The sequence below is a fragment of the Triturus cristatus genome, chromosome 2_2, assembly GCF_964204655.1.
Source record: "Triturus cristatus chromosome 2_2, aTriCri1.1, whole genome shotgun sequence".
NCBI lineage: Eukaryota > Metazoa > Chordata > Amphibia > Caudata > Salamandridae > Triturus > Triturus cristatus.
In genome coordinates, this window is record NC_140582.1 from 1,206,100,087 (window position 1) to 1,206,127,043 (window position 26,957).

The window sequence follows — 26,957 nt, forward strand, 5'->3', positions numbered from 1 at the left end:
TTGGGTAGGCCTAGTGCCCGCGACAGGAAACGGCTCACAACGCAACGTGGACACACATTATTTTTACAGTGAAAACTTACCTTTTTTTCCAAAGTGCCTAGCTGTAGATTTTGAACCCTAGCTCTGCTGGAACCGAGGGAAACCTATCAAGCCTATATATTTTTTTAAACTAGACACTCAGGGGAATACAGGATGGGGTGACTTATCTGGCTCTCACCAGGTTCTAATACTCAGAATCCCTTGCAAACCTCAAACATTGTTAAAAAAAACACATTTTCCTTTACATTTCTGTGGTAGAAGTTCTGGAATTTGTGTTGATCCACAAAATTCCACACACCTCACATTTCCCAAAGTCTTATGAGAAAAATGGTATCTCACTTGTGTGGGTAGGCCTAGTGCCCGCGACAGGAAACGGCCCAAAACGCAATGTGTACACACCACATTTTCACAGTGAAAATTGATCCTTTGTTTGCAAAGTGCCCCGCTTAGATTTTGAACCCTAGCTCTGCCGGCACCTAGGGAAACCTATCAAGCCTATACATTTTTAAACACTAGGCACCCAGGGGGAATCCAGGATGGGGTGACTTGTCTGGCTCTCATCATGTTCTGTTACCCAGAATCTCTTGCAAACCTCAAACTTTGCAAAAATAAAACACATTTTCCTCACATTTCTGGGGTGGAAAGTTCTGGAATCTGCATGGATCCACAAAATTTAACCCACCCAACATTTCCCAAAGTCTTCTGAGAAAAACGGTACCTCACCTGTGAGGGTAGACCTAGTGCCCGCGACAGGAAGCGGCCCCAAAATGCAATGTGGACACACCACATTTTCACAGTGAAAACTGACCCTTTAATTACAAAGTGCCAAGCTGTAGATTTTGAATCCTAGCTCTGCCGGCACCTAGGGAAACCTAGCAAACCTATACATTTTTAAAAACTAGGCACCTAGGGGAATTCAGGATGGAGTGACTTGTCTGGCTCTCACCAGGTTCTGTTACCCAGAATCTCTTGCAAACCACAAAATTTGCAAAATAAACGTATTTTCCTCACATTTCTGGGGTGGAAAGTTCTGGAGTCTGCATGGATCCACAAAATGTCACCTACCCCACATTTCCCAAAGTCTTCTGAGAAAAATGCACCTCACTTGTGTGGGTAGGCCTATTGCCCGCAACAGGAAATGGCCCCAAAACACAATCTGGAAACACCACATTTTCACAGTGAAAATTGATCCTTTGTTTGCAAAGTGCCCAGCTTAGATTTTGAACCCTAGCTCTGACGGCACCTAGGGAAACCTAGCAAACCTATAATTTTTTTTAAACTAGGCACCCAGGGGGAATCCAGTATGGGATGACTTGTCTGGCTCTCACCAAGTTCTGTTATCCAGATATCTTTGTAAACCTCAAACTTTGTAAAAATAAAAAACTATCTTCCTCACATTTCTGGGGTAGAAAGTTCTGGAATCTGTGTGGATCCATGACATTTCACCCACCCCACATTTCTAAAAGTCTTCCAAGAAAAATGGTATACCTCACTTGTGTGGGCAGGCCTAGTGCCCGCGGCAGAAAACGGCCTCACAATGCAATATGGAAACACCATATTTTCACAGTGAAAACTGTCCTCTTTTTGCAAAGTGCCAAGCTGTAGATTTTGAATCCTAGCTCCGCCGGCACCTCGGGAAACCTAGCAAACCTATACATTTTTTAAAACTATACACGCAGGGGAATCCAGGATGGGGTGACTTGTCTGGCTCTCACCAGGGTCTATTAATCTAGAATCTCTTGCAAACCACAAACTTTGCAAAAAAAAACGTGTTTTCCTCACATTTCTGGGGTAGAAAGTTCTGGAATCTGCATGGATCCACAAATTTTCACCCACCCCACATTTCCCAAAGTCTTGTGAGGAAAATGGTACCTCACTTGTGTGGGTAGGTCTAGTGCCCGCAACAGGAAATGGCCCCAAAACAAAATGTGGTCACACCACATTTTCACAGTGAAAATTGATCCTCTTTTTTGCAAAGTGCCCAGCTTAGATTTTGAACCCTAGCTCTGACGGCACCTAGGGAAACCTATCAAGCCTATATATTTTTAAATACTAGGCACCCAGGGGGAATCCAGGATGGGGTGACTTGTCTGGCTTTCATCAAGTTCTGTGACCCGGAAATCCTTGTAAAGCTCAAACTTTGTAAAAAATAAAAACGTATCTTCCTCACATTTCTGGGGTAAAAAGTTCTGGAATCTGCGTGGAACCAGGACATTTCACTCATCCCGCATTTCTAAAAGCCTTCCAAGAAAATTGGTACCTCACTTGTGTGGGTAGGCCTAGTGCCCGCGAGAGGAAATGGCCTCAAAATGCAATATTGACACACCACATTTTCACAGTGAAAACTGACCCTTTTTTTGCAAAGTGCCCAGCTGTAGATTTTGAATCCTAGCTCTGCCGGCTCCTAGGGAACCTAGCAGACCGATACATTTTTTAAAACTAGGCACCCAGGGAATCCAGGATGGGGTGACTTGTCTGGCTCTCTCCAGGTTCTGTTACCCGGAATCCCTTGCAAAACTCAAACTTTGTAAAAAAAAAAAAAAACCATTTCCTCACATTTCGGTTGAAAGTTCTGGAATCTGCGTGGATCCACAAAATTCCACCCACCACCCATTCCCCAAAGTCTTCTGAGTAAACTGGCACCTCACTTGTGTGGGTAGGCCTAGTGCCAGTGACAGGAAGTGGCCCAAAAAAATGCAACGTGGACGCACCACATTTTCAAAGTGAAAACTGATCGTTTTTTTGCAAGGTGCCTAGCTGTAGATTTTGAACCGTAGATCTGCCGGCACCTAGGGAAATCTCGCAAACCTATGACTTGTCTTGCTCTCACCAGGTTCTGTTACCCAGAATCCCTTGCAAACATCACATTTTGTTAAAAAAACCCATTTTCCTAACATTTCTGTGGTGGAAAGTTCTGGAATCTGTGTGGATCCACAAAATTCCACCGACCCCACATTTCCCAAAGTCTTCTGAGAGAAATGGTATCTCACTTGTGTAGGTATGCCTAGTGCCCATGACAGGAAGTGGCCCCATAATGCAATGTAGACAAACTACATTTTCACAATGAAAACGGACCCTTTTTTCGCAAAGTGCCAAGCTGTAGATTTTGAATCCTAGCTCTGCCGGCACCTAGGGAAACCTAGCAAACCTATACATTTTTAAAGCTAGGCACCCTGGGGAATTCAGGATAGGGTGACTTGTCTGGCTCTCACCAGGTTCTGTTACCCAGAATCCCTTGCAAACCTCAAACTTTGTAAAAAGAAAATCCACATTTTCCTCACATTTCTGTGATGGAAAGTTCTGGAATCTGTGTTGATCCACAAAATTCCACACACCTCACATTTCCGAAAGTCTTATGAGAAAAATGGTACCTCACTTGTGTGGGTAGGCCTAGTGCCCGCAACAGGAAACAGCCCAAAACGCAACGTGGACACACCACATTTTCACAGTCAAAATTGATCCTTTTTTTTGCAATGTGCCTAGCTGTAGTTTTTTAACCCTAGCTCTGCCGGCACCTAGGGAAACCTAGCAAACCTATACATTTTTGAAAACTGGACTCCCAGGGGAATCCATGATGGGGTGACTTGTCTGGCTCTCACCAGGTTCTGTTACCCAGAATCTCTTGCGAACCTCAAACTTTGCAAAAAGAAACGCATTTTCCTCACATTTCTGTGGTGGGAAGTTCTGGAATCTGTGTGGATCCACAAAATTCCACCCACCCCACATTTCCCAAAGTCTTCTGAGAAAAACGGTATCTCACTTGTGTGGATAGGCCTAGTGCCCATGACAGGAAGCAGCCCCATAATGCAATGTGGACACACCACATTTTCACAGTGAAAACTGACCCTTTTTTGCAAAGTGCCAAGCTGTAGATTTTGAAACCTAGCTCTGCCGCCACCTAGGGAAACCTAGCAAACCTATACATTTTTAAAAACTAGGCACCCAGGGGAATTTAGGATGGAGTGACTTGTCTGGCTCTCACCAGGTTCTGTTACCCAGAATCCCTTGCAAACCTCAAACTTTGTTAAAAAAACCCACATTTTCCTCACATTTCTGTGGTGGAAAGTTCTGGAATCGGCGTGGATCCACAAAATTCCACCCACCCCGCATTGCCCAAGGTCTTCCAAGAAAAATGGCACCTCAATTGTGTGGGTAGGTGACAGGAAACGGCCCAAAATGCAACATGGACACACCACATTTCCACAGTGAAAACTAACCATTTTTTTGCAAAGCGCCTAGCTGTAGATTTTGAACCATAGCTCAGCCGGCACCCAGGGAAACCTTGCAAACCCATACATTTTTTAAAAATAGACACCCATGGAAAAACAGGATGGGGTGATTGTCTGTCTCTCACCAGGTTCTGTTACCCAGAATCCCTTGCAAACTCAATATTTGTAATAGAAAACACATTTTCCTCACATTTCTGTGGTGAAAGTTCTCGAATCTGCGTGGATCCACAAAACTCCACCCACCCCACATTCCCCAAAGTCTTCTGAGAAAAACGGTAACTCACTTGTGTGGGAAGGCCTAGTGCCCGCGACTAGGAAACGGCCCAAAACGCAATGTGGGCACACCTCATTTTCACAGTGAAAACTAACCCTTTTTTTGCAAAGTGCCTAGCTGTAGATTTTGAACCCTAGCTCTGCCGGCACCTAGGGAAACCGAGCAAACCTATACATTTTTGAAAACTAGACACCCAGGGCAATTCAGGACTTGTCTGGCTCTCACCAGGTTCTGTTACCCAGAATCCCTTTCAAACCTCAAACTTTGCAAAAAAATGCATTTTCCTTACATTTCTGGGGAGGACAGTTCTGGAATCTGTGTGGATCCACAAAATGTCACCAACCGTGCATTTCCCAAATTCTTCTGAAAAAATGGTACCTCACTTGTGTGGGTAGGCCTAGTGCCCGTGAAAGTAAATGGCTCCAAAATGCAATGTGGACACATCACATTTTCATACGGACCCTTTTTTTGCAAAGTGGCCAGCTTAGATTTTTAACCCTTACTCTGCCGGCACCTAGGGAAACCTAGCAAACCTAAACATGTTTTAAAACTAGGCACCCAGGAGAATACAGGATGTGGTGACTTGTCTGGCTCTCACCAGGTTCTGTTACCCAGAATCCTTTGCAAACCTCAAACTTTGTAAAAAACAAAAACAATATTCCTCCCATTTCTGTGGCGGAAAGTTCTGGAATTTGCGTGGATCCACACATTTCCTGCCACCCAGCATTCCCCCAGGTCTCCCGATAAAAATGGTACCTCACTCTCGTGGATGGGTCAAGTACCCGCGACAAGCAATGGCCCAAAATGTATTGAGGTGACATCAAAATGACCTGTCACAAAACAACCTAGTTTTGCAACGTGGGTCACCTGTGTTTTTGGCCCTGGGCTCGGCTGCCATCTTGGGAAACCTACCAAACCCATGCATTTCTGAAACTAGACACCCGGGGGAGTCCAGCGAGGTATAGCTTGCGTGGCCCCCCTAACGCTTTCCTGCCAAGAATCCCCTGCAGACCTCAAATTTAGCTGAAAAAAATACAAAATTTCTCAAATTTCTGTATGGGAACATTTAGAAATCTGCGTGGATCCACAAATTTCCTACCACCCAGCATTCCCGCAGGTCTCCCGATAAAAATGGTACCTCACTCACATTGGTAGGTCAAGTAACCGCAACAGGCAATTGCCCAAAACGTATTGAGGGGACATCAAAATTACCTACCAAAAAACAACCTGGTTTTGCAAGGGGGGTCATCTGGGTTTTTGGCTTCGGGCTCGGCGGCCACCTTGGGAAACTATCAAACCCATACATTTCTGAAACCTAGACACCCAAGGGAGTCCAGCGAGGTATGGCTTGCGTGGATCCCCCAAATTTTCCTTCCCGGAATCCCCTGCAAGCCTCAAATGTAGCTGGAAAAAATTACATTTTCCGCATATTTTTGCGTGGAATCACTGTGCCGGCACAAATGTCCAACCCCACAGCATTTTCCTCAGTCTCCCGAGTAAAATGATACCTCATAAATCAAATGTAGAAAAAATCGCTAGCTTCTAGTGGGCTTCTATTGGGCTTTCTTGCCCCCCTCCCCCCCGGAGGTCAGATTGGGAGCTACCACCCCCGTCTGACCCCCAGGGGGCAGAAATACTGGAATTTCTATGGGGGGCATTATCATGCCCATTGTGGGCAGACCCCACCTCTACATGAATACAAAAATCCCAGGTTTCTAGCGGGGTGTCTGCCCCCCAGGGGGGTAGCTTGAATGTCCTGGACCTTGAGTCGGTCTGGCAACACCCCATTTTGGGAGAAATGGTATCCAAGGAAGGCTATCTCTTTCTTGAGAAAGTCATACTTTTCCTTGAGGAGGGTTAACCCATTTTCCAAGAGGCGTTGAAACATACCCCCTAGACGGTCAAGGTGTTCTTCTAATGGTTGGGGCATTAACTAAAATGTCATCACTGACAATGAGGACTCATTCAAGACTGGCAAGTACACTTCGGATGGTGTCCTGTAAAACTTCTGCTGCACTGGAGACTCCAAAACAGAGGTGCCTGTACCTTCTCAGACCCACATGAGTGGAAAGCGTGGCGATGACTCGGCTCTGGATCAAGCATCAATTGGTGATATCCAGCATGTAGATCCATTTTTGAGAACCATTTCGAGCCACTAACTTTTGCCACTATATCATCCACCATTGGTGTGAGATGTTGTTCTTGTTTAATGGCCAGGTTGGGGAGACAGATGTCCACGAAAATTCGAACTTCTCCCGGTTGCTTAGGTTTGCGGGCCACGACAATAGGAGACGCCGTCTGTGCCTCAAAGCTACTGGCTGAATCGATTCATCAGTATGTAATTTTATCAAGCGATCTTTTAAACAGCCTATGGCTTCAAACAGCGGTACAAACTTACTTAGTACCTTGCCCACACTTTCCTGATGTACACTGAGCACAAATGCGAACAGCTGAAGGTGTTCTGCAGTCCTAAAGCTTAGCAACATCCCACAGCCCCCTTTTTATGATGTATATCTTGGTCCACGTTGAGTGATATTCATGTGTAATCTCCGCAGTAAACACTCCGGCCAAAAAGAGTGGAGCTGTGGACCCATAAGCATAGACCTTGGTAGAAGTGGGTCTCAGGACAGACAGAACAGACCTGGAGAGCATCATTGACTTTGCCATGATAATGATGGAAGCTCCAGTGTCAATCAGTACTTGCACTTTGTGACCTTCAATAAGCACATTACATTTCGGGATGTGATTTCGTGGATGCCCTTGGGTTGCATGGCGTGTATTACGTGGACAGCTCCTTTTACATCATCATCGTCCATGTCCCCCTCATCGATGGGACTATCTGTGGTGCATATTTTGTTGACTGATTTAGGTCTTTGGTTCCACGATGAAGCTGAAGAGCGGCATACTTTTGCAAAGTGATTCGCTTTATTGCAGGCTGAGCACTGCTTCCCTTATGGGGGTCGGGTCCCCCGCACCCATAGGAAGTCTTAGGTTCAGATGGTGGTTTATTCCTGATTTTCTTCTTGTCCGGGATCTTGGTAGAAACAGCATTGACAGGCTCTACTTTAGCGGTGTGCTGGAGTGCTGCCACCATGTGGGTGGCCCGCCCGTACTTTGGACAGTTCTTTTGACCTACCCATGGTCATCATGTCAGCCATAGTCATGCCCGGAACCTGCAGAATATTCTCACGTAGTTTTGTTGAAGAACAGACTTGAATGAATTGTGCTCGCATTTCATCTTCAGCATCTGGCAGCATGCAGGTGCTAGCTAGGTCTCTCAGGCACGCATAGAATGTGTTGACAGATTCCTCTGGTAATTGCCTGGCTTGACGCAGCAAAAGCCTTACAAAGTCATAATCGCTAAAGGTTCAAAATGGGCTGTCAATGCTTGTTTTACCATGTTATACATGTGTGATGGTCCAGCCTCGACTACTGATTTCCCCAATTTGTGTATAGTTGCTGGTCGCCCCAAGTGTAACAGCATGGGAAGTCATCTGTTGCCATCTAGCTCGATTACTGCGAAGTAGGTTTCCAGGTGCTCCACCCAGTCTTTCCATTTTGCGACCTGGACTGGGAGAGGGCCATCAATTAGAAATGGTTCCAGTGGGGGTATGGCAGACATAGTACCTGTTCAGGGTGGGGAACTAGGGTGGTGCACGGTGAAAAACAGAAAGGTCCTGACCCTTAGAAGCAGAGCTTATCTTTGCCCACTGCTGGTGGTGAAAGTCTTGACTACAGGAACACAGCTCTCCCACTAGGGTTAATGAAAGTGTTCATAAACAGCACTGAGCTGAGTCCTGCTAAGAGTGAAGGCCGTCCACTGTCTCTAAAATCAGAGAGCCGCGACGCTGTTACTAACGAGAAACAATTTAATAACAGTAAGAGTTTTGAAAAGTTTGTTGACTTGAAGACCATGTTTTCTTAACAATTTTAATGTTCTTACACCAGCTTTAAGATCAGTAAAGTGTTACTATTAATACCCGTTTGCACACACTTTAAATGTACTGCGGTGATGTAACGCTCTGTTGTAAAATGCACCTTTACTGAACTGTGCTAGTGAAGGGGAGCCGCGATCTGAGGTCGATACTAACCCTCGGCGTAGTGGGCGTAGTGGGGCTACGCGGAGCATCACGGAGTGTGCCCAAATCTACGCGCACCCGCACACTCCGCGTAGCTCCACTACGTGCCGCCCGCCTCCCTCCCGCCCTCATTTTAAAATTACTTAGAAAGTTAAAAATAAAGAAAATTGCTTACCTGAGCTGCCGCGTCCCGGGGCTCCATCTTCCTGATTCCTCGCTAGCTTCTTCCTCACAAATGCGCATGAGGGCGGGAGGGAGGCAGGTGGCGGGCAACTCTGCTCTGCCATGGCGTGTGAGTAGTCTGCCTGCTACGCCTACTTTGCGAAGCGCGAAGTAGGCAGCACTACGCATTCTGCAAGGGCGGAGCGGAGCACTACGCCCACCCTTAGTCGGTATGAGGACGCGATGGTTAGCGAAGCCAGCTCCTCTTAGCGCAGGGGTTACCAGCCTTTTCTATAGCCCGCACCCCAACCTTTTCTATACCCTGCACCCCTAGGTAACTTTGAATAATGTTCACCCCCTTACAAGAGTCTCGCCAGATTCCTACTATGCATACTGTAAAAATACTTTCCCTCTTTGTAGCACCCACTGAAATGCCATCTCACGCCCCTGGTGGTGCGGGCACCCCAGGCTGGGAACCCCTGTCTTAGGGTATGCACGTTCGTCAAGGGCTCATCTTTTTCCTGCTCAGGAGATCCTGCCGTCTGCTGGAGTTTATAGAGCCTTGTGTCACTTTTGCAGCCAGTGAGGGCATCCTGGGGTAAACACGTGTCGGCGTTAATCGAGTGTGCACCTTCTGCTTCTTTCACCAGTGTTTCTTGTGTGATGTTTCCCGCACAAGGATTACAAAGCGCAAAGAGAGAGCACGGGTGAGCGGTGCGCTTTCTATGCTGACGGACGTCATCACACTTGGAGTTGGCTCCAGAAGATGTCAGACAGGTCTTATCTTACCACGAGCCGCCAGGCCGCGGAGGGGCTCTAATATGAGCCTGGGCACGGAGGGTCCAAACGAACCCCACTGCTAACAGATATCAGCAGCTTAAACACCTGCTTGAGGAGTCAGTTTGCAACTGGAGTGAGAACATGAGACCGGAAATGCAGACTTTCATCATTCTGTGTCGATGAAATGAGTACAGTTTCACGTGGGTAATTGCATAATTTTTATTAATCAGATCGAGTGTGGTCGCTATCGGAACATCGCCCCCTTCACCCTCGGTCCTTTGCTAAATGTAAAAAGTCCAACACTCCGACAAGAATCAGCGCTGCTCTCATCGTTAAACAGAGACCCTCGGCGCCTCGAGGCCGACTGACTGTGAAACAACACTACAGCGCTGACCTGTCACATTGCACTACATGACAGAACAGGCAGCCTCCAGGACACCTACCAGTGTAGGCTGGTGCCTGAGTGCACAGGGCCGTTGTTGTGTAATATCTGGTAGGTAGCCCCACGCGCTGCTCCTTCTGCCTGTTGGAGCCGAGGTTCCTCTCTCCTGGGGTGGGCGGGGCTGCTGGGGGCTCGTCCGATCTTCCCAATAGGCAGGACGTCCGGACTATTCCAAGAGCAGGGGATACCAGATCTCGAGGGGATACCAGATATTACACAACACCGTACCTAGCAAGGAATCAGCAGGTGCAGCGACACCGGGGCTCAATGGTTCGAACTGCCCCGAAATGATGGCGGCTCTATGGGCCCGCTGCAGTGAAATGATGGCTCTAGGAGCCCGCTGCACTAAAATGATGGTTCTAGGGGCTCGCTGCACTGAAATGATGTCTGTATTTTAACCACTAGACAAGGGGGGGGGGGGTATAGTTAGTGAGATCAGAGGCCCCTGAGCTCTGAGCCCCCTCCCCCTGCACTCTATACTATGAGCACAACAAACTGACATTCACCAGCACTTTGGGCAGCCCCCAGCCAGCACCAGGCCCCTGGACTTTGCCACCCCTGACCCTTGCCCTACACGTGACCTCGCACTGTTCCACTGAACAGTCGGTGCTTTCCGTGCATACACTAAACTCGCACAGTTACTCTTTTACCAGCCAATTAAAGACCCAAGATTACCCATTCCTCTCACCAGGAGAGAAACAAGAACCAGCCAAAGCTTGTTTCAGGTAGGGCGCCGCCACGTGTTATCCTCTGCACACGTCAGCCCTTCCGGAGCGAGTTCTCTTGTCCCTTGGGCTGAGTGGTCGCTCCCCTGTGTCTCCTGCATCACTCGGTATCGTTGCTTGGCTGCCTATCTGCTAATTTGCCTTATTATTGCTGCCTGCTGTGTGCCTGGTTGCCGCGCTAAACTTTTTGCATTTCTGTAATTTAAAAGCGCCGCTTTTACAGCATTTGCGCATTTCCGCTGGGCTCCCCCCTCCGCCTCCATTTTGCCTGTGTTGTTGTTGTTGTTGTGCTCATCTCTAGCCCGCCCCGCCTCCCAGCTGAGACGCCCTCCCACTGACCAGAACAGCGCTCCAATACCGGAAAGCGCCGTGACTCGCTCCTGTCCCTTGGGCTGAGTGGTCGCTCCCCTGTGTCTCCTGCATCACTCGGTATCGTTGCTTGGCTGCCTATCTGCTAATTTGCCTTATTATTGCTGCCTGCTGTGTGCCTGGTTGCCGCGCTAAACTTTTTGCATTTCTGTAATTTAAAAGCGCCGCTTTTACAGCATTTGCGCATTTCCGCTGGGCTCCCCCCTCCGCCTCCATTTTGCCTGTGTTGTTGTTGTTGTTGTGCTCATCTCTAGCCCGCCCCGCCTCCCAGCTGAGACGCCCTCCCACTGACCAGAACAGCGCTCCAATACCGGAAAGCGCCGTGACTCGCTCCTGTCCCTTGGGCTGAGTGGTCGCTCCCCTGTGTCTCCTGCATCACTCGGTATCGTTGCTTGGCTGCCTATCTGCTAATTTGCCTTATTATTGCTGCCTGCTGTGTGCCTGGTTGCCGCGCTAAACTTTTTGCATTTCTGTAATTTAAAAGCGCCGCTTTTACAGCATTTGCGCATTTCCGCTGGGCTCCCCCCTCCGCCTCCATTTTGCCTGTGTTGTTGTTGTTGTTGTGCTCATCTCTAGCCCGCCCCGCCTCCCAGCTGAGACGCCCTCGCCCCTCCCCCTCCACTACCCATATATGACAACAGTTCCCGCGCGCAGCGTCCACGCGCAGCGTCCGCGCCCAACCCGCGCCGAAGGTGCGCCAAAGGTAAGCCCGTCTACGCCCGTCCGCGCCTGGACCGCGCCCAGCGCCAGACCCCCTGCCCCGCGCGCTGCCCAGCCCTCCCGCATTACCTACGATGCCACCACCCTCCTAGCCCTTAACCCCGGTCGCGCCCCCAACTGCGTCCAAGCCGCTCCTGGACAGACCCATGGACCTTTCTCCTGCTACTCCTGCAAATTCACCGGCACCGACAACATCTCCGCTACTACCACACCACAGATTCCCGACCCCAACCACCTACAATGCATCCTTCTCAACACCCGATCTGTCCACAGACACGCCATTGACCTATGGAATCTACTAGACACCACCTCCCCGGACGTCGCCTTCCTAACGGAAACATGGATGAACGCTTCCTCCGCCCCAGACATCACCATTGCCATCCCTGAAGACTATAAGATCACTCGCAAAGACCGTACCAGCCACACAGGAGGAGGAATCGCTATCGTCCATAAGAAATCAATCCGCATCTCAACCAGCTCTGACGCCAACCTCGCCAACTCCGAACACCTTCACTTCCAGATCCACATCGACCCCAAGACCACACTCAGAGGCACCCTCCTCTACAGACCACCAGGACCCCGCGCAAAATTCAGTGAAGACATCACGGACTTCATCACTCCACTCGCGCTCCCCTCCAAAGAATACATCCTTCTGGGAGACCTCAACTTTCACCTTGAAAAGATCAACGACCACAACACCACCACCCTCCTGGACAACCTCGCCAACCTCGGACTTAAACAACTGGTCACTTCCCCTACCCACATCGCAGGTCACACACTCGACCCCATCTTCACATCCAGCAATCATGTCTCCTTCAGCCACACTACGGATCTCCTCTGGACTGACCACAGCTGCGTTCACTTCACCTACAACAAGCCCAAACCCACCAACCACCTCCAACCGACTCTGCAAAGAAACTGGAACAAAATCACCTCCGACCAGATCTCCTCATCGCTCCTTCTAAACACCCCAGCCCACTCCTCGGACCCAAACCTAGCCGCCGCCAACTTCACCCTATGGCTATCCAACACCGCAGACACCTTAGCACCACTGAAAAAACGTCAAAGCAAACCTGGCAACAAGAAGGCCTCATGGTTCAACGATGATCTTAAGAAGTCCAAGAAACTCTGCCGCACCCTTGAAAAAGCGTGGAAAAAAGACCCAACCACCAACACCAAGGACGCCTTCAAAAACGCCACCCGCACTCACCACCAACTAATCCGAAAGGCCAAGAAAACAGCATTCAAGGACCGACTCGACAACAACGCCCACAACAGCAAGGAACTTTTCAACATCGTCAAGGAGTTTTCCAATCCCTCGGCCAACTCCAACGACATCACCCCCTCTCAAGCCCTCTGCGACTCCCTAGCCTCATTCTTCCACAACAAGATTGCAGACATCCACAACAGCTTCGACAACCAACCCGGGGCCCAACCCACCCAACCACATGCTGAACACTCTCCCCCCGCGAACACCCTTAACGACTGGAACCCAATCTCCACTGAGGACACCATCCGCCTAATGAACTCCATCCACTCAGGATCCCCCACAGACCCATGCCCTCACCACATCTTCAACAAAGCAGACTCCGTCATAGCACCGCACCTCCGAGACGTCATCAACTGCTCCTTCAACTCCGCCACCTTTCCGGAAACCTGGAAACACGCTGAACTCACCGCCCTTCTGAAAAAACCCACAGCGGACCCCACCGAACTCAAAAATTACCGCCCCATCTCGCTCCTTCCATTCCCGGCCAAAGTAATCGAGAAAGCTGTCAACAACCAGCTCTCCGCTTTCCTCGAAGCCAACAAATCCCTCGACTCCTCACAATCTGGCTTCCGAGCAAAACACAGCACTGAGACCGCCCTTATCGCAGCAACAGACGACATTCGAACCCTACTGGACAATGGAGATACAGTCGCCCTCATCCTCCTCGACCTCTCTGCTGCCTTCGACACAGTCTGCCACAGCACCCTTTTACAACGCCTCACCAACATCGGAATACATGGAAAAGCACTTGGATGGATCACCTCGTTCCTCACCGGAAGAACCCAGAGAGTCCGTCTTCCACCATTCAAGTCCGAGGCCACCGAAGTCATCTGTGGCGTACCACAAGGATCCTCTCTCAGCCCCACCCTCTTCAACGTATACATGAGCCCCCTCGCGACCATCGCCCGCCAACACAACCTCAACATCATCTCTTACGCGGATGACACTCAACTGATCCTTTCTCTCACCAAGGATCCCAGCACCGCCAAAACTAACCTACACGAAGGAATGAAAGAAGTTGCTGAATGGATGAAACATAGCCGTCTGAAACTGAACTCGGATAAAACAGAAGTCCTCATCCTAGGTACATCCCCCTCTGCATGGGACGACTCTTGGTGGCCGGTAGCCCTTGGAAAAGCACCCATCCCGACAGACCACGCACGGAACCTAGGCGTTATCCTGGATTCTTCACTTTCAATGAACAGACAAGTCAGCGCCGTATCTTCATCTTGCTTCAACATTCTTCGCATGCTCAAAAAAACATTTCGATGGATCCCCACCGAAACCAGGAAAACAGTCACCCATGCTCTAGTCACGAGCCGACTGGACTACGGAAACACCCTCTACGCAGGCACTACCGCTAAACTCCAAAAGAAACTCCAACGAATACAAAACGCCTCAGCCAGAATCATATTAGACATCCCTCGCAACGAACACATCTCTGGTCACCTGAAAGACCTCCACTGGCTACCCGTCAATAAGAGAATCACTTTCCGACTGCTAACCCACGCACACAAATCACTCTACGACATCGGACCAGAATGCCTCAACTCAAGACTGTCCTTCTACACCCCCTCCCGCCAACTACGTTCCTCCAGCCAAGCCCTCGCCACCGTGCCTCGCATCAACAAGACCACCATGGGAGGCAGATCCTTCTCTTACCTGGCTGCTAAAACATGGAACTCACTCCCCACTCACCTTCGCCTTACCCAGAACCACCTGGCTTTCAGAAAGCAACTTAAAACGTGGATTATTGACAAGTAATCCTCCCCCCCCCCCTCCTTAGCGCCTTGAGACCCTCTGGGTATGTAGTGCGCTTTATAAATTCTCTGACTTGACTTGACTTGACTCTACCACGAGAGATGCCTCAGTGTCTCTGCTGCTTTCCTGCTGGCTTGGGAATCTGGCCGGTTGCTATGTACCCAGAATAGGAGAATTGTATCTGATGTGCTCTTATGAGGTTCCCTTTGTCCCTGAAGACCCCAGACAGTGCTTAGTTTGTAAAAAAATATAATAAGTGCCCTTGTCAGGACATCATCACCGCTTGCTTCACCCATTGCCCCTGCCAGCGCTGCCAATGACAGAACCAACACAACTACTATCCATCACAGTCCTATAGGTTCGACAGTCCAGGTGGTTCGAGGCCCCCAAAGCTGTAAGAATGGTTTGGGTGGCTGGTATTAGTTGTTTTTAATGTATATTGAATTAATAAACAACTGTTCTGCTCATCTTTTTATTACATAAGCAGCACCACCGTGTGGCAGCTGTCACAAATGTTGACAGTAAATCACTGGATCAAATTAAGTACTGACCCAGGTACAGGCGCGCAACGCCCATTGGGCTCAAAGGGCTTCAGCTTCCCCCCTTCGTGTGTGGCAGCCCGGGATGAGAATATGTGGATGTACTTTGTGGGCTCTGGAGATCAGCCCTAGGACTTGTCTGCTTCTGCTTAGGGGCATTTCTCCTGTTCAACTGCCTCTACTTAACTGTCTTGATAGAAAACGACCACTAGAGGTCAGTAAAATACCAGAATTACTTTAACATTCTCTAGATTCCAGTCCATAGAAATTGTCTTCTATGACCACCCCTACACAATAATATTTTTTTCGAATCTTGTATTTTCAGTGATATGACCACCGAAGTCCCTGATTTTATATTGAAAACAGAGCTTTGAGCTATACCATTTCCCTCTGAAAGGCAATAGTTCTCTCTATGTATTCCCATGCCTGGTGTGTCAAGCAGTTTGGTGCTTACTTGCCCTCCATGTTAAAGAACAGAAGATGTTTCAACACCCAGGCTAATGTGGTGCATATCTAAATACATATTAGTTTCCAAAGGCGAGACCGATTGCATTGCAAATGCTTGTTTCAATGTTATTACTGTATAGTGTTTCTGTGTGAGGAGTTGAAATTCTTAGAGGATAGCGCTGCAGATTTCCTCTTATCCATTACTTTGGGTCCTTCAAGGGGTAAACACTCCCAGCAAAGTCCCAAGATAAAATCATTAGGTGGCCGAGAGAGCCATGGGGGTGGCCCAGCCTCCTTTGGCTGCGAATGTTCACAGGCAGGCCTGCTCGTGACCGTGCTGCGCGAAACCCAAGCACTTAAGAGCGTGGTGATGAGGCTCTTCTCCAGGCCGCGGGGCTGCTCAAGGACAAAGTCCCACCCCAGAGTGGGCAGTGAGGTCTAATGTGGACAAAAGTGCATCATAAATAGGCATTCCTAGAGCTGGTGTGCTGCAGAGTTTGTCTCCGAGTTCAAGGAAATTACTCATGCATTCTTTGTCGAAAAGTTTGTGTTGTATTGTCTGTATTTTTACATTGCTCTATCACCTGTGAGGGTATCGTGCCACTTATCTTCAGGGGGGGATGAATAGAACAGCCGGGTCTTCAGCCTCTTGTAGAATTCAAGGAAGGATTAGGAGTCTTTAACATGGCGTTGGAGGTTTTCCATGTTCTAGGAGAGATGTATGAGAATGCACACTCTGTTGCATAAACTGAGGGGCATATCATCAAGGACCGGCGATAATTATCGCTATGCGCACTTAGCGCTAGGATAATTATCGCCGGGTAACGTGGAATTTTATCGCTGAGATAGCGTGCTATTAGCAACGCTTATCTCAAAAGCGATAAAATTCCCAGCACTAACTGCTAAATGTGAGATTATCGCTGGAAATCCAGCGATAATCTCACAAAGTTTGGCGATAGCTTGCTGATAGGGCAAGGCATACTTAGCCATGATATCCACCTTACATAGGATATCATGGCTAAGTCAGTCTTGAAGCGGGCGTAAGGAAAGTAGCGATAACAGAGGTTATCGCTACTTTTCTTGTCGCTATGCTTCTTAGCATGAGGCTTGATAATAGGAGAAATGTCGCTTAGCGACATTTCTCCCGTTATTCTTCTGAGGAACGCCCACTTTGTATCTCATTAGAGATGCAAAGCTGGGCGTTCAGAATACAGGCGCTAATGCAAGGTTTCACGCGATAGCGTGACCTTGCTGATTAGGTGATAAAATTATCGCCGCCTTTCGTCCGAAAATGGACGCAAAAGCGGCGATAATTTTTTATCGCCTCGTTGATGATATGCCCCTGAGTTTTTATCTCAGCTCTACAAACTTTGGGGCATATCATCGAGGGCTGGTGACATAATTATCGCCGCCCTTGCGGCCGTTTTCGGCTGAAAAGCGTCGATAATTATATCGCATTATTTGCAAGGACACGCTAGCGCGTGTTTCCTTGTTTCAGCTCCCATTTTGTTCACGCCTCGCTTTGCATCTCTAATGAGATGCAAAGAAGGCGTGCCTGACAAAACACCATGGGATAATTTCGCTACCCTAGCATCGTGATATCATCAACGAGGGGTAGCGATATTTTAAATCCTGTTAACTATGCCTTAACGCAGGAATTTAACGTCTGTTATATTCCTGACTAAGGCATAGCTAACATGGGAGGTGGATTATGGTGATACGACCACAGGGTCGTAGCACCAAGGCTATCTCCTTTTTGGGTGCAACATCGTTGGTTTTCCAGCGATGTTGGCCCATTTCCCTGGAATATTATCGCCCTGGAGCAACGCGTTTTTAATAGCGCGTTATCACGGCAATAAATTCCTGTGATAGACGCCGATAAATAAACAAGCGTTAAGCGCGCTTTGCGTTTATTTATCGCCGTCCTAGTAAATATGCCGCTTTGTTATCACACCCACGGGTGACACAAGTAAACGTAGTTCAATACACCATACTTGATGTGAAATTGTAGCTGCGCAGAAGCCCATCCAGTACATAAACGTGGTTGTGTTAATGCTTTCACGTTTCTAACATGGTGCAGTTGTAATCCAAATAATCGCTCTTAATAATTTTCCCTAGAAACGGAATATGTATTTCGACATATTTATTTTAAAAATAATTATTTTGAATTGCCAGGATCTAGTGCACATAATATTGGTAACATCACAGAAGGTAATCGAAAACAGCTACGCTTTTCAGAGTAACTCAACACTCTTTATTTTGGTAATCAAAGATACCATAAAAGAGACATACACATAGGATCATAAAACAGTCATTATTATAAAATACATTCATAATCTTAAAATATATGTATGATCTTAAAATAAATAAAACTTTAAAACTTATTGCTAAGCTTTTTAAGAACATTGAAAACAGGGACAAATAGTAAGATCACAATTTATAGCCCTTACACCCTCACTGTGCTACCTCTAGGCGCTATGCTAGTCTAGCAGAGGAATAAAAAATAAGCCTGAGTTTAGGAGGGAGTGCGCATACCTGGACAATAGGGTTTATTGTCTGTTTGGTGTAGCTTGTCAGCTATTTCCCGCACAAGGCCTAGAGCAAGGAGATTGCATCTCTAAGAGAACAGAATCCTGACACCAGTTCATGGACTCAGAATGGAATGCTTCGCAGAGCCTCAGGGAGTCTTGCTGGAGGCTTCTTCTGTCGAGCTGGAATCTGGTGCCATGCCATGTTCATCTGGATCAGGGAACTGCGAGCTGGGTAAAGTTTCTCTCCTAACTAAGTCGTCACATGGCAGTCCTTATATATGGTAACTTATCTAAAATGGAATTTGCAACATCAATTTAGAAATGTTTTGAAATACTCCTATACATCAGTGGATGTACTAAAAAGGTAAAAATACTTCAATATAGACTGCATTATTTGGGTAATGGTTGTTAGATGACCTTGAAAAAGGCACCTGTCCCAGACTAATGTTGCACTGGGGGTTTTGTTGTTGTCTATATCAGAATGACTTGGCACTTTCACAGTTCTTGGAAGGATAGGAACAAACAGCATCCGTGTCAAAGGTAGACATTTAGATGATTCTGCAGAATTTGAGGAAGAATGGCAGCCTCCATTTTTGAAGATGGCAGCCTCCATTGGCTAAGATGGCGACCGCCACTACCTAGGATGGATTTGGGCTAAATGTAAACAAGAGGGTCAATCTAACTAAAAAGGAGACTATAGCTAGAATGGAACCTGCCCTGTATGTGTTTAAGAACCTAAAGCTAAAAGAAAGAAGCCTAAAAGCAAGTGATTAAACTAGCTAAAATGATAGAATTATAGAGGAAAACAGTGATAAGATTAATGACATTCTTGGAAGAATATCTAAGCTAAATAGTCACTTAAATATCAGTGGATGTGTTTTTGATTGATCTTGCTTTTCAGACATAATCATTTTACATTTGCAGAATAAAAAACACATGCCACAAAAGTGCTAGAAATTCGTCACTTTTCCATGGTCAATATCTAACAAGCCTTCAAACTGAAATCAAAAAGGTCTCTCTACGCTGAAAGACATTCTCCTTACAACAGCTCTCCTTGTTCGCTTTTGCCTGTGAGTGGGACGCATGCTTGTGAGAATCCAGCTGAGTGGAGGTGCTCGGAGGGTTGGTAGAACTGCACACAGCTGTTCAGGTAGTCTGTGCCTGTGTTATGTAATGCTTTGTATATGTGGGGAAGAAGATTGAATTTTGCAGGCTTGTGTATCGGGAACTAGTGGAATTGCCTCAGGTGTGGCGTGATGTGAGACTGGCTTGGGATGTTGAGGAAGAGTCTAGCTGCTGCATTCTGAGTGGCCTGAAGTCTGTTTGTGAATTGGTTGATTATTCCCACATAGAGGGCGCTCTCATAGTCCAGTCTGCTGGTTATGAGCACTTAGGTGATGGTATTCCTATTGTTGTTGGGAGGGTAGCCACTTGATTATCTTTTTCTGCATCCTCAACATGTGGAAGTAGGACCTGGCTACTTCATTGAATTATGTGGACCTTTCCAACAGGTGTTGACAATGATACTGAGGTTTCTTTCTTGTGTGCTACTGTGCTTCCTGACATGGTGCAGTGGTACAGGCATTACTTGTCCATGGTGTAGGTGTCAAGGCATACCATGCGACTCGTGCACAATTGAGGATTACAGGGACTTGTTGCCATCTAGGGTCTTGCTCAAAATGCGTTAAATTGAGAGTGTTTATTTGTCTGACCTGGCAGACGTCACATCTGGCCATGGACTGGCCATTGTCATCTCCTGCATACCTTTGTCCTGTGTTGTGCATATCTTGATTTGTACCACCACCATGCTTTCCTATTTTTTGAATGGTCCTTGTTGCACTTGCCCCATGGCGATGCACATGGAAATAGGTGCTGTGCATGATTGTGCCCTGACTTTCTTCTACTTGTGCAGTGGTGTGTCACACTTTGGTAGCTGTGACAGTTTCCTTAGCTTACCAGTGTGCACACTGTGCTTGGCAATGGGGTAGGTGTGCCTCTTTGTGCAATGAGAGGGCTGGTGTTGTCATTTGGCACCATTTAATTTGTGACGAATGGGTGGGTGCATGTCCTGGCTACTTACCTGTAATGTGCCAACATTTGGGTTTGTTATGTCACACATGTGTGTGTGCGTGGTGGCGGCTTACCTCCTGCTCAGTGGGGTCACAGTCCAGACTCAGATGTCTACCTACCTGTAAGTTTGTTTGGTGTACTGCAATGGCTTCCAACTGCTTCTGGGTGGGGAAGTGCGCCATCCTGCTCAGGTGTGGGACAGAGGGAATGTTGGGAGTAGTAGTGCATGCCTCCCACCACCAGACACCCTCACTATGAAGATGGCTACATACCTGTTAGTTTGATGAGGGTTGTGTAATGGCCGACACATGCTTCTGGGTGGGGGGGAGGGATCCATCTTGCTAGGCTGTGGGACAGGGGGCATGGTGGGAGTATTGGTGCAGGCCTCCCACCCCCAGACACCCTCCCTGGGAAGATGGCTACCTACCTGTAAGTTTGTTTGGTGTACTGCAATGGCTTCCAACTGCTTCTGAGTGGGGGAGTGCTCCATCCTGCTTAGGTGTGGGACAGAGGGAATGTTGGGAGTAGTAGTGCAGGCCTCCTGCCCCCAGACACCCTCCCAGGGAAGATGGCTACCTACCTGTAAGTTTGTTTGGTGTAATGTGCTGGCTTCCAACTGCTTCTGGGTGCGGGAGTGCCCCATCCTGCTCAGGTGTGGGACAGGGGGGATGGTGGGAGTAGTAGTGCAGGCCTCCTGCCCCAAGACACCCTCCCAGGGAAGATGGCTACCTACCTGTAAGTTTGTTTGGTGTAATGTGCTGGCTTCCAACTGCTTCTGGGTGCGGGAGTGCCCCATCCTGCTCAGGTGTGGGACAGGGGGGATGGTGGGAGTAGTAGTGCAGGCCTCCGACCCCCAGTCACCCTCCCAGGGAAGATGGCTACCTACCTGGAAGTTTGATGTGGGTTGTGTAATGGCTGACACATTCTTCTGGGTGGGGTGGGGGGAGGGATCCATCTTGCTGATGCTGTGGGACAGGGAGCCTGTTGGGAGTTGTAGTGCTGTCTGCCTGTACACATGCCCCCATGGTATTGTTGGTAGGTACATTTAGGGTGAATGGGAGTGGGTAAATGTTGGATCTGTGAGACATGTTTTTGAGGTGTGTGGTGCAGATGGATGGAATTTGTCCTAGGTGGTGTAGCTGTGTAGTTGTGCAAGACAGTACATAGCAGAGTGGCGGTAGTCATTTGTTTGTACTTACCAGCCTCCATTCCCCCGGCTACTCCTGTGAGACACTCTGGATGCAGTATGGCAAGCACCTTCTCCTCCCATGGTGTGAATGGTTTTTGTGGAATGGGAGGGCCACCGCCAGTCCTCTGAGCCAGATCAAGGTTCTTGCTCCTCCTCTCCTTGACCACCCTCTTCAGATCATGACACCGCTTCATGATCTCCTTTTTTGATCTTGGGGTGGTCCCTACTGCATTGATCCTTTGGACTATCCTTGCCCACATTTGTGTCCTTGCGGTTAATGGTGTCTGTTGGACCAGGGCACCAATAAGCTGTGGTTCCACTCTGACTATCTCATCTACCATGCCTGTCAACTCACTCTCTGTGAATTTGGGCATTTTCTGTGTGGCCATGGTGTGTGGTGTGCAAAGTGGTTGTGGGTGCAGGAATGTGAGTGGTGGTTGTGGTTGTGATGTGTATGGTGTGAGTTGTGCAAGGGGGTTAGTTGTGCAGGTGTGGAGGTGGTAGTGGTGCTCTGTGTGGTGTGGCTAGTGGTGTTGTGTCCTTTGCCTCTCCTGTCAGCTGGGGTATGTGTCACTTCTCTCATGGAGTATTGCAAAGGATTGGGGTCAGGGAAGAGGCTGGTTTTATACTCAGCTATGTGGGTGTGTCCAATTGGGGTGTTGCTGTCAGGTGTGTTGTCCTGGGATTTGTATTTTTCTTTTTGCCATGTGGTTGTGTCATTGGAGTGTGTTTTGTGTATTTGGGGGCCATGGCTAGTTTTCTGTGTGCACTTTTTGGCCTTATTGTGGGCTTTTTGATTCGTCCGCCATATTTTTTGCGGTCCGTCCGCAGCGGTGGCTATGCTGCAGCTCTCCCACTGGCTCTCCTGCTGGCTCTCCCGCTGGCTCTGCCGCTGGCTCTCCCATTCATCCCAGTGTGTGACTGTGGCGGTCGGAGACAGCGGTACGTACCGTGGGACCGTCGGGGATATCCTAATTTCCGGTGCGCTGTCTCCACTGTACTTGCGGGGGGATGGTGTTTTTCCGCTGCAAATCCGACAGCTGCGGATGGAATTTGGCTATCTCTGCCGGCTATGAGCGGTTTATCTTGGCCTCGTTCTACCGCAGTAGTTTTTTTGGGCGATTGATCCTAATTTGGCCGCTGGTTTTCCCACGGTGCGGGCGGGCGGTTGTTTTCCGCTTCCATGGCAGTCGGGGTGCTTTTCAGCCCACCATCCTAATAGACCCCCTATATGAGTGAGTTCTGGACAATACATGAGTTTAAGAATCTATACTGCATATTTTATTAAATATTAAATCGCTATTCTAGTGCAGATTATTTGAATTGATGTTATTCCGGAAATAAAATAATGGTGAAAAGAAAAAGTACACTAGAGTAAAACACAGTAAACCATGTCAGCATATCCAGTGATATTCATTGGATCAAATGAGAGATGGGAGCAAGCTATCGATGGTATCTTGGAATCCATTACTCTCTAGCCACTAACTAATATCTGTTTTTGAAAATAAAATACAAAACATTGGGAAGCCTAAAGCCCAATTAGTGTTAAATACAAAATAACAAGGAGCACAGCAAAATATCAAAGGCAATTGCCATTTCGACTGACCAGGGCTCTCGCTAGGAAACACTCATTTGGAGCATAACGCTAATATTAGGGTAGGCATCTGCTATGGGAACCCATTGCGGGTGCACAATTGCTCTGTGAGTAGCTCTGGTGCTGGAACAAAATTTAAAGTGGTGGTGCTGGCCAATTAAGTCACCCCACTAAAGGCATAGTGAATATGTGACAGTCCTTTTTGAAACCACAACAAATGCTCTGGCTGCCGGTTAAACAACGCTGCCAATTTAAGGCTCCGTGACTGGGACCGAATCATTTTAGAGAGAAACTCAAATGGAACATCCCAGCCAGGACACTACGCTTAAGCTCCACAATGAATTTGATTGTTTCTTCCTTTAGGAGAACCAACTGGGGTGGAAAGGGCTTCTTCAGGGCCACAGCAGTGCTCTGGAACAGTCTCCCAATGACACTGAAAGTTGCTCCCTCTCTACTCACTTTCAGAAAAGCCCTAAAGACCTGGTTGTTCCCTCAGGAGGCTTAAAGGCACCCGGCCCAAGCTAAACCTGATGAGGTCATATAATTCAGCAACTTTCATCAGTTTCTATAGCACCAAGACGTCTAACGTCATTGGTTGCGCATTACAAATTATATAAATAAAAATGCTGCCAGAAGAAAAAAACATTTGAAGGGTCCCTTTATTGTTCATTCTCCATCTAAGTTCTTTCCAGCATTATGAGGGTGCTGCAGCACCTCTTGCACACCTCGTTCCTTTATGCCGGTGCAGAAAGAGGTATTCTCTGGTTTGCATGCAATGTCGGACGAGGTATTTTCCTTTCACTATACATAGCAGTGTCATCTCCTCTCCCTGGCAATGACCTGGATCAGCTGAACAAGGATCCTTTCAGGCAAACATTTTTCCCTTATGAGCGCCATTATGGGCAAGCCTAAAATTCAGAGGCAAAAGATCCCTTCTGCCAACTAACCACTCTTCAAGAATCAAGCCTCCCCTGCCCCCTTATGTCACAGTGTTAAAAGACTGTGAACAGTGATAAACATTCATAAATATAGTATGCTGGCTAAAATGTGTGGAATTCAGCACTTTAATGTTAATACTAGCATGAAATTGCTGGTTAGTATTGAGTGTTAGAATGTTTATGACCCACAATGTGATTTCTAATAATGAAAGTCATCTACTTATTTTTATAGATTCTTATTAATGAAAACTATTGCATAGCAGGAATAACAAATACTCAGGGCCACTGGAATTATACAGCAGGCAAGAACCAATTTATGAGGCAAAAAAAAGGCAATTGTGGCATATTGCACTTCTTTTTATGATAGTTATTTTGTCACTGTCTGGGCAAAGGTTTCACCTCATTAATACCACTTTAACACCCAAATACTGAAATAAGCAACAGAAAAGTGATCAGTCAACCATTGCAAATAATAATATTTTCCCAGACGAGTCTGTCTCTTAGATAATCTGCATGATAGTCATAGCTCCCGTTGCAGGGTCAGGGACAGTGTTGTCCTCAAGAAAAGATAAGGCAATGTGTCCCAAGTAATAAGATTCAAAACAGCATTTCAAAATACAGTCATTAAGTAAGAATGGACCCAAAAAGCAACAGCAGCATGTGTTGCTGTGCGTGTGGTAACTTTTGATCCGTTTGAGCTAAAGATGTGTTTTTTGTTAAAGTCTTCACATCATGCATCAGGAAGATGGATTATGTGGCAAATGTGGCTAATTCATACTTTTGTGGAAAATGCAGCTGCCGCAGAATTGCATAATTCCAGTGGCCTTGCAAATACTTAATATATATACCTTAGTTTTAATTCTGAGCCATCAACGAATGTCCAGTTGCTTGCAGGCTTTGCATCAGTAAGTCCAATCCAGTAGCCTCCAGATCCCTTCATGGATACAAGATAAGCCTGAAAAGACAGTGTGGATTTAGATCACTTTACTAGGATGTGGAAGTGTGTATACGATGAAGTCCACTTGTGTCCTGAGGTCCTCAGTAAACAAGAGGACCCCATCGCCCTACCAGTAGTGCACCAGAAGCTGTGTTTGCACAGTGGTGTAAAAAGGGGCGTAGCCTCGCACCACCTCTCTGCAATGCAGCTTTGTGGCGCTTACCGGAGGTACCTGGTGGGCTAGTTGGCCCCCAGGGACCCTCAGTATGCAAGGGAACTTAATCCCCTAATTTACAACGCGCCAGGGGGTGTGTTTGCACACTTGTCATATCAGGCCTCGCCCCCTCCCTGTACCACTGTGCAAACGCGCCCCCTGGCGTGTTGTAAGTTGGGGGATTAAGTCCCCTTGAATCCTGAGGGTCCCAGAGGGCCAACTAGCCCACCGGGCCGGTCCTTTGTTTTGGGGACCAAGGGGTGAGCCCCAATGCCCCCACGGTCCCATCGGCTTCCTGACTCCTGCGGGAGCTGGCATTGCTTTTCCAAAAGGGGAGCTGCTAACATGCAGCTCCCCTTGTGCAAAAGCAATTCTGTATTGCTTTGAGCCCCCCCCGCAGTTCATTATCAAAGTCCCAGGAAGGTGGCGGTCCCCGGGGCAGTGTGGGGGGGCCTGGGACCCCCCACACATTTTTTTTACAGACCCGGGGAGGTGGCCTTCCCCAGGGCTGCGGGGGTCTGCAGTGCTCCCCGCATACATTCAAATAAGCACCGGGAGGTGGCTGTCCCTGGGGCTGCGGGGGCCCCCGCAAATTAATTGGCGAGTGCCCCCGGGACCTGGCCCACCCAGGGGTTTTTTGAAAACGAAGGGAGGGAGCCCGCACTTCATTTTTTTAAATAATTTTGGCGGAATTCGCAACCCCAACATGATTTCCTTGTGGGACCCCATGAGCAGGCCTAGGGGGTCAGGGTGTTTCTACCCTACCCCCTTTTCTTTTGTTTTTACCTTTTTTTTTACTGTTTTCTTGTGACTCGGTTCTACTGAGTCACAAGATGTCTGCCAACACTTCCTGGTTTGGAGTGTTGGCAGCCAATCAGAGTGAAGCTCGTTCCTGAGAGGGTTCGCGAAACCACTGCGGCCATAGATGTTGAAACTTTTTCTTTTCCTAATTTTTCAGAAACTACTGAACAGATTTACACCATTTAACAAAAAGTTCTCTTTCTGAACCAAGGGCTACCTTTTTGCTAAATTTGGTGTAATTCCGTTAAGCAGTTCGGCTGTAGCTTTGTCTAAATTTTCCTATGGAAATTAACATGGGGAAAATGCGTTGTGGGACCCCCCTTTTTTCTCAGCCCCCGCTCGACAAATCACCCCGAAACTTTCAAGACAGGAGCTGACCGGAGCGCCCCACTAGTTTTGAAAGTTTTCGTCAACCGGCGCAAAGTTATTGGCAAATCAAAAAAAGCTTTTCCTATGGAAAGTAGGTCCTAACTATCACTACCTACTGTCAACTGCCAGTAGGTAATATATATATATATATATTACCTACTGGCAGTCGCCAGTAGGTAGTTATAGTTAGGACCACGTTTCCATAGGAAATCCGCAACATTCTATTTTGAATAACTTTGGCGCCGGTCAACGAATCCTCGCAAATATTTCAAAATAGGTGGGGCGCTACGCTCCGCTCCTACCCTGAAAGTCTCGGGGGGATTCGTCAAGCGGGGGCTGAGATAAAAGGGGGGTCCCAAAACGCGTTTTTCCCATGCATTTTTCCATAGGACCTTTAGACAGGGCTACAGCCCGAACGGCTGAACAGAATTACTAGAAATTTGGCAGAGAGGTAGTCCTCAGGTCAAGGAAGTGCCTT

At 47.8% G+C, this 26,957-nt stretch overlaps 1 protein-coding gene across 4 annotated transcripts in view; it reads right to left on the bottom strand.

Moving 5' to 3' along the window:
- Positions 1 to 26,957, bottom strand: part of LOC146863399 (C-type lectin domain family 4 member F-like) — a 657,369-nt gene that overhangs the window by 265,950 nt on the left and 364,462 nt on the right. For 3 of the 4 annotated variants that reach the window (XM_085642825.1, XM_085642826.1, XM_085642824.1), the window contains one exon: positions 25,007 to 25,113. In XM_085642825.1, coding sequence (XP_085498951.1) covers positions 25,007 to 25,113 — 107 coding nt within the window. Of the gene's footprint in view, positions 1 to 18,559; positions 18,658 to 25,006; positions 25,114 to 26,957 lie in introns of those variants that run through there. The other variant, XM_085642827.1, reaches the window with a different exon arrangement.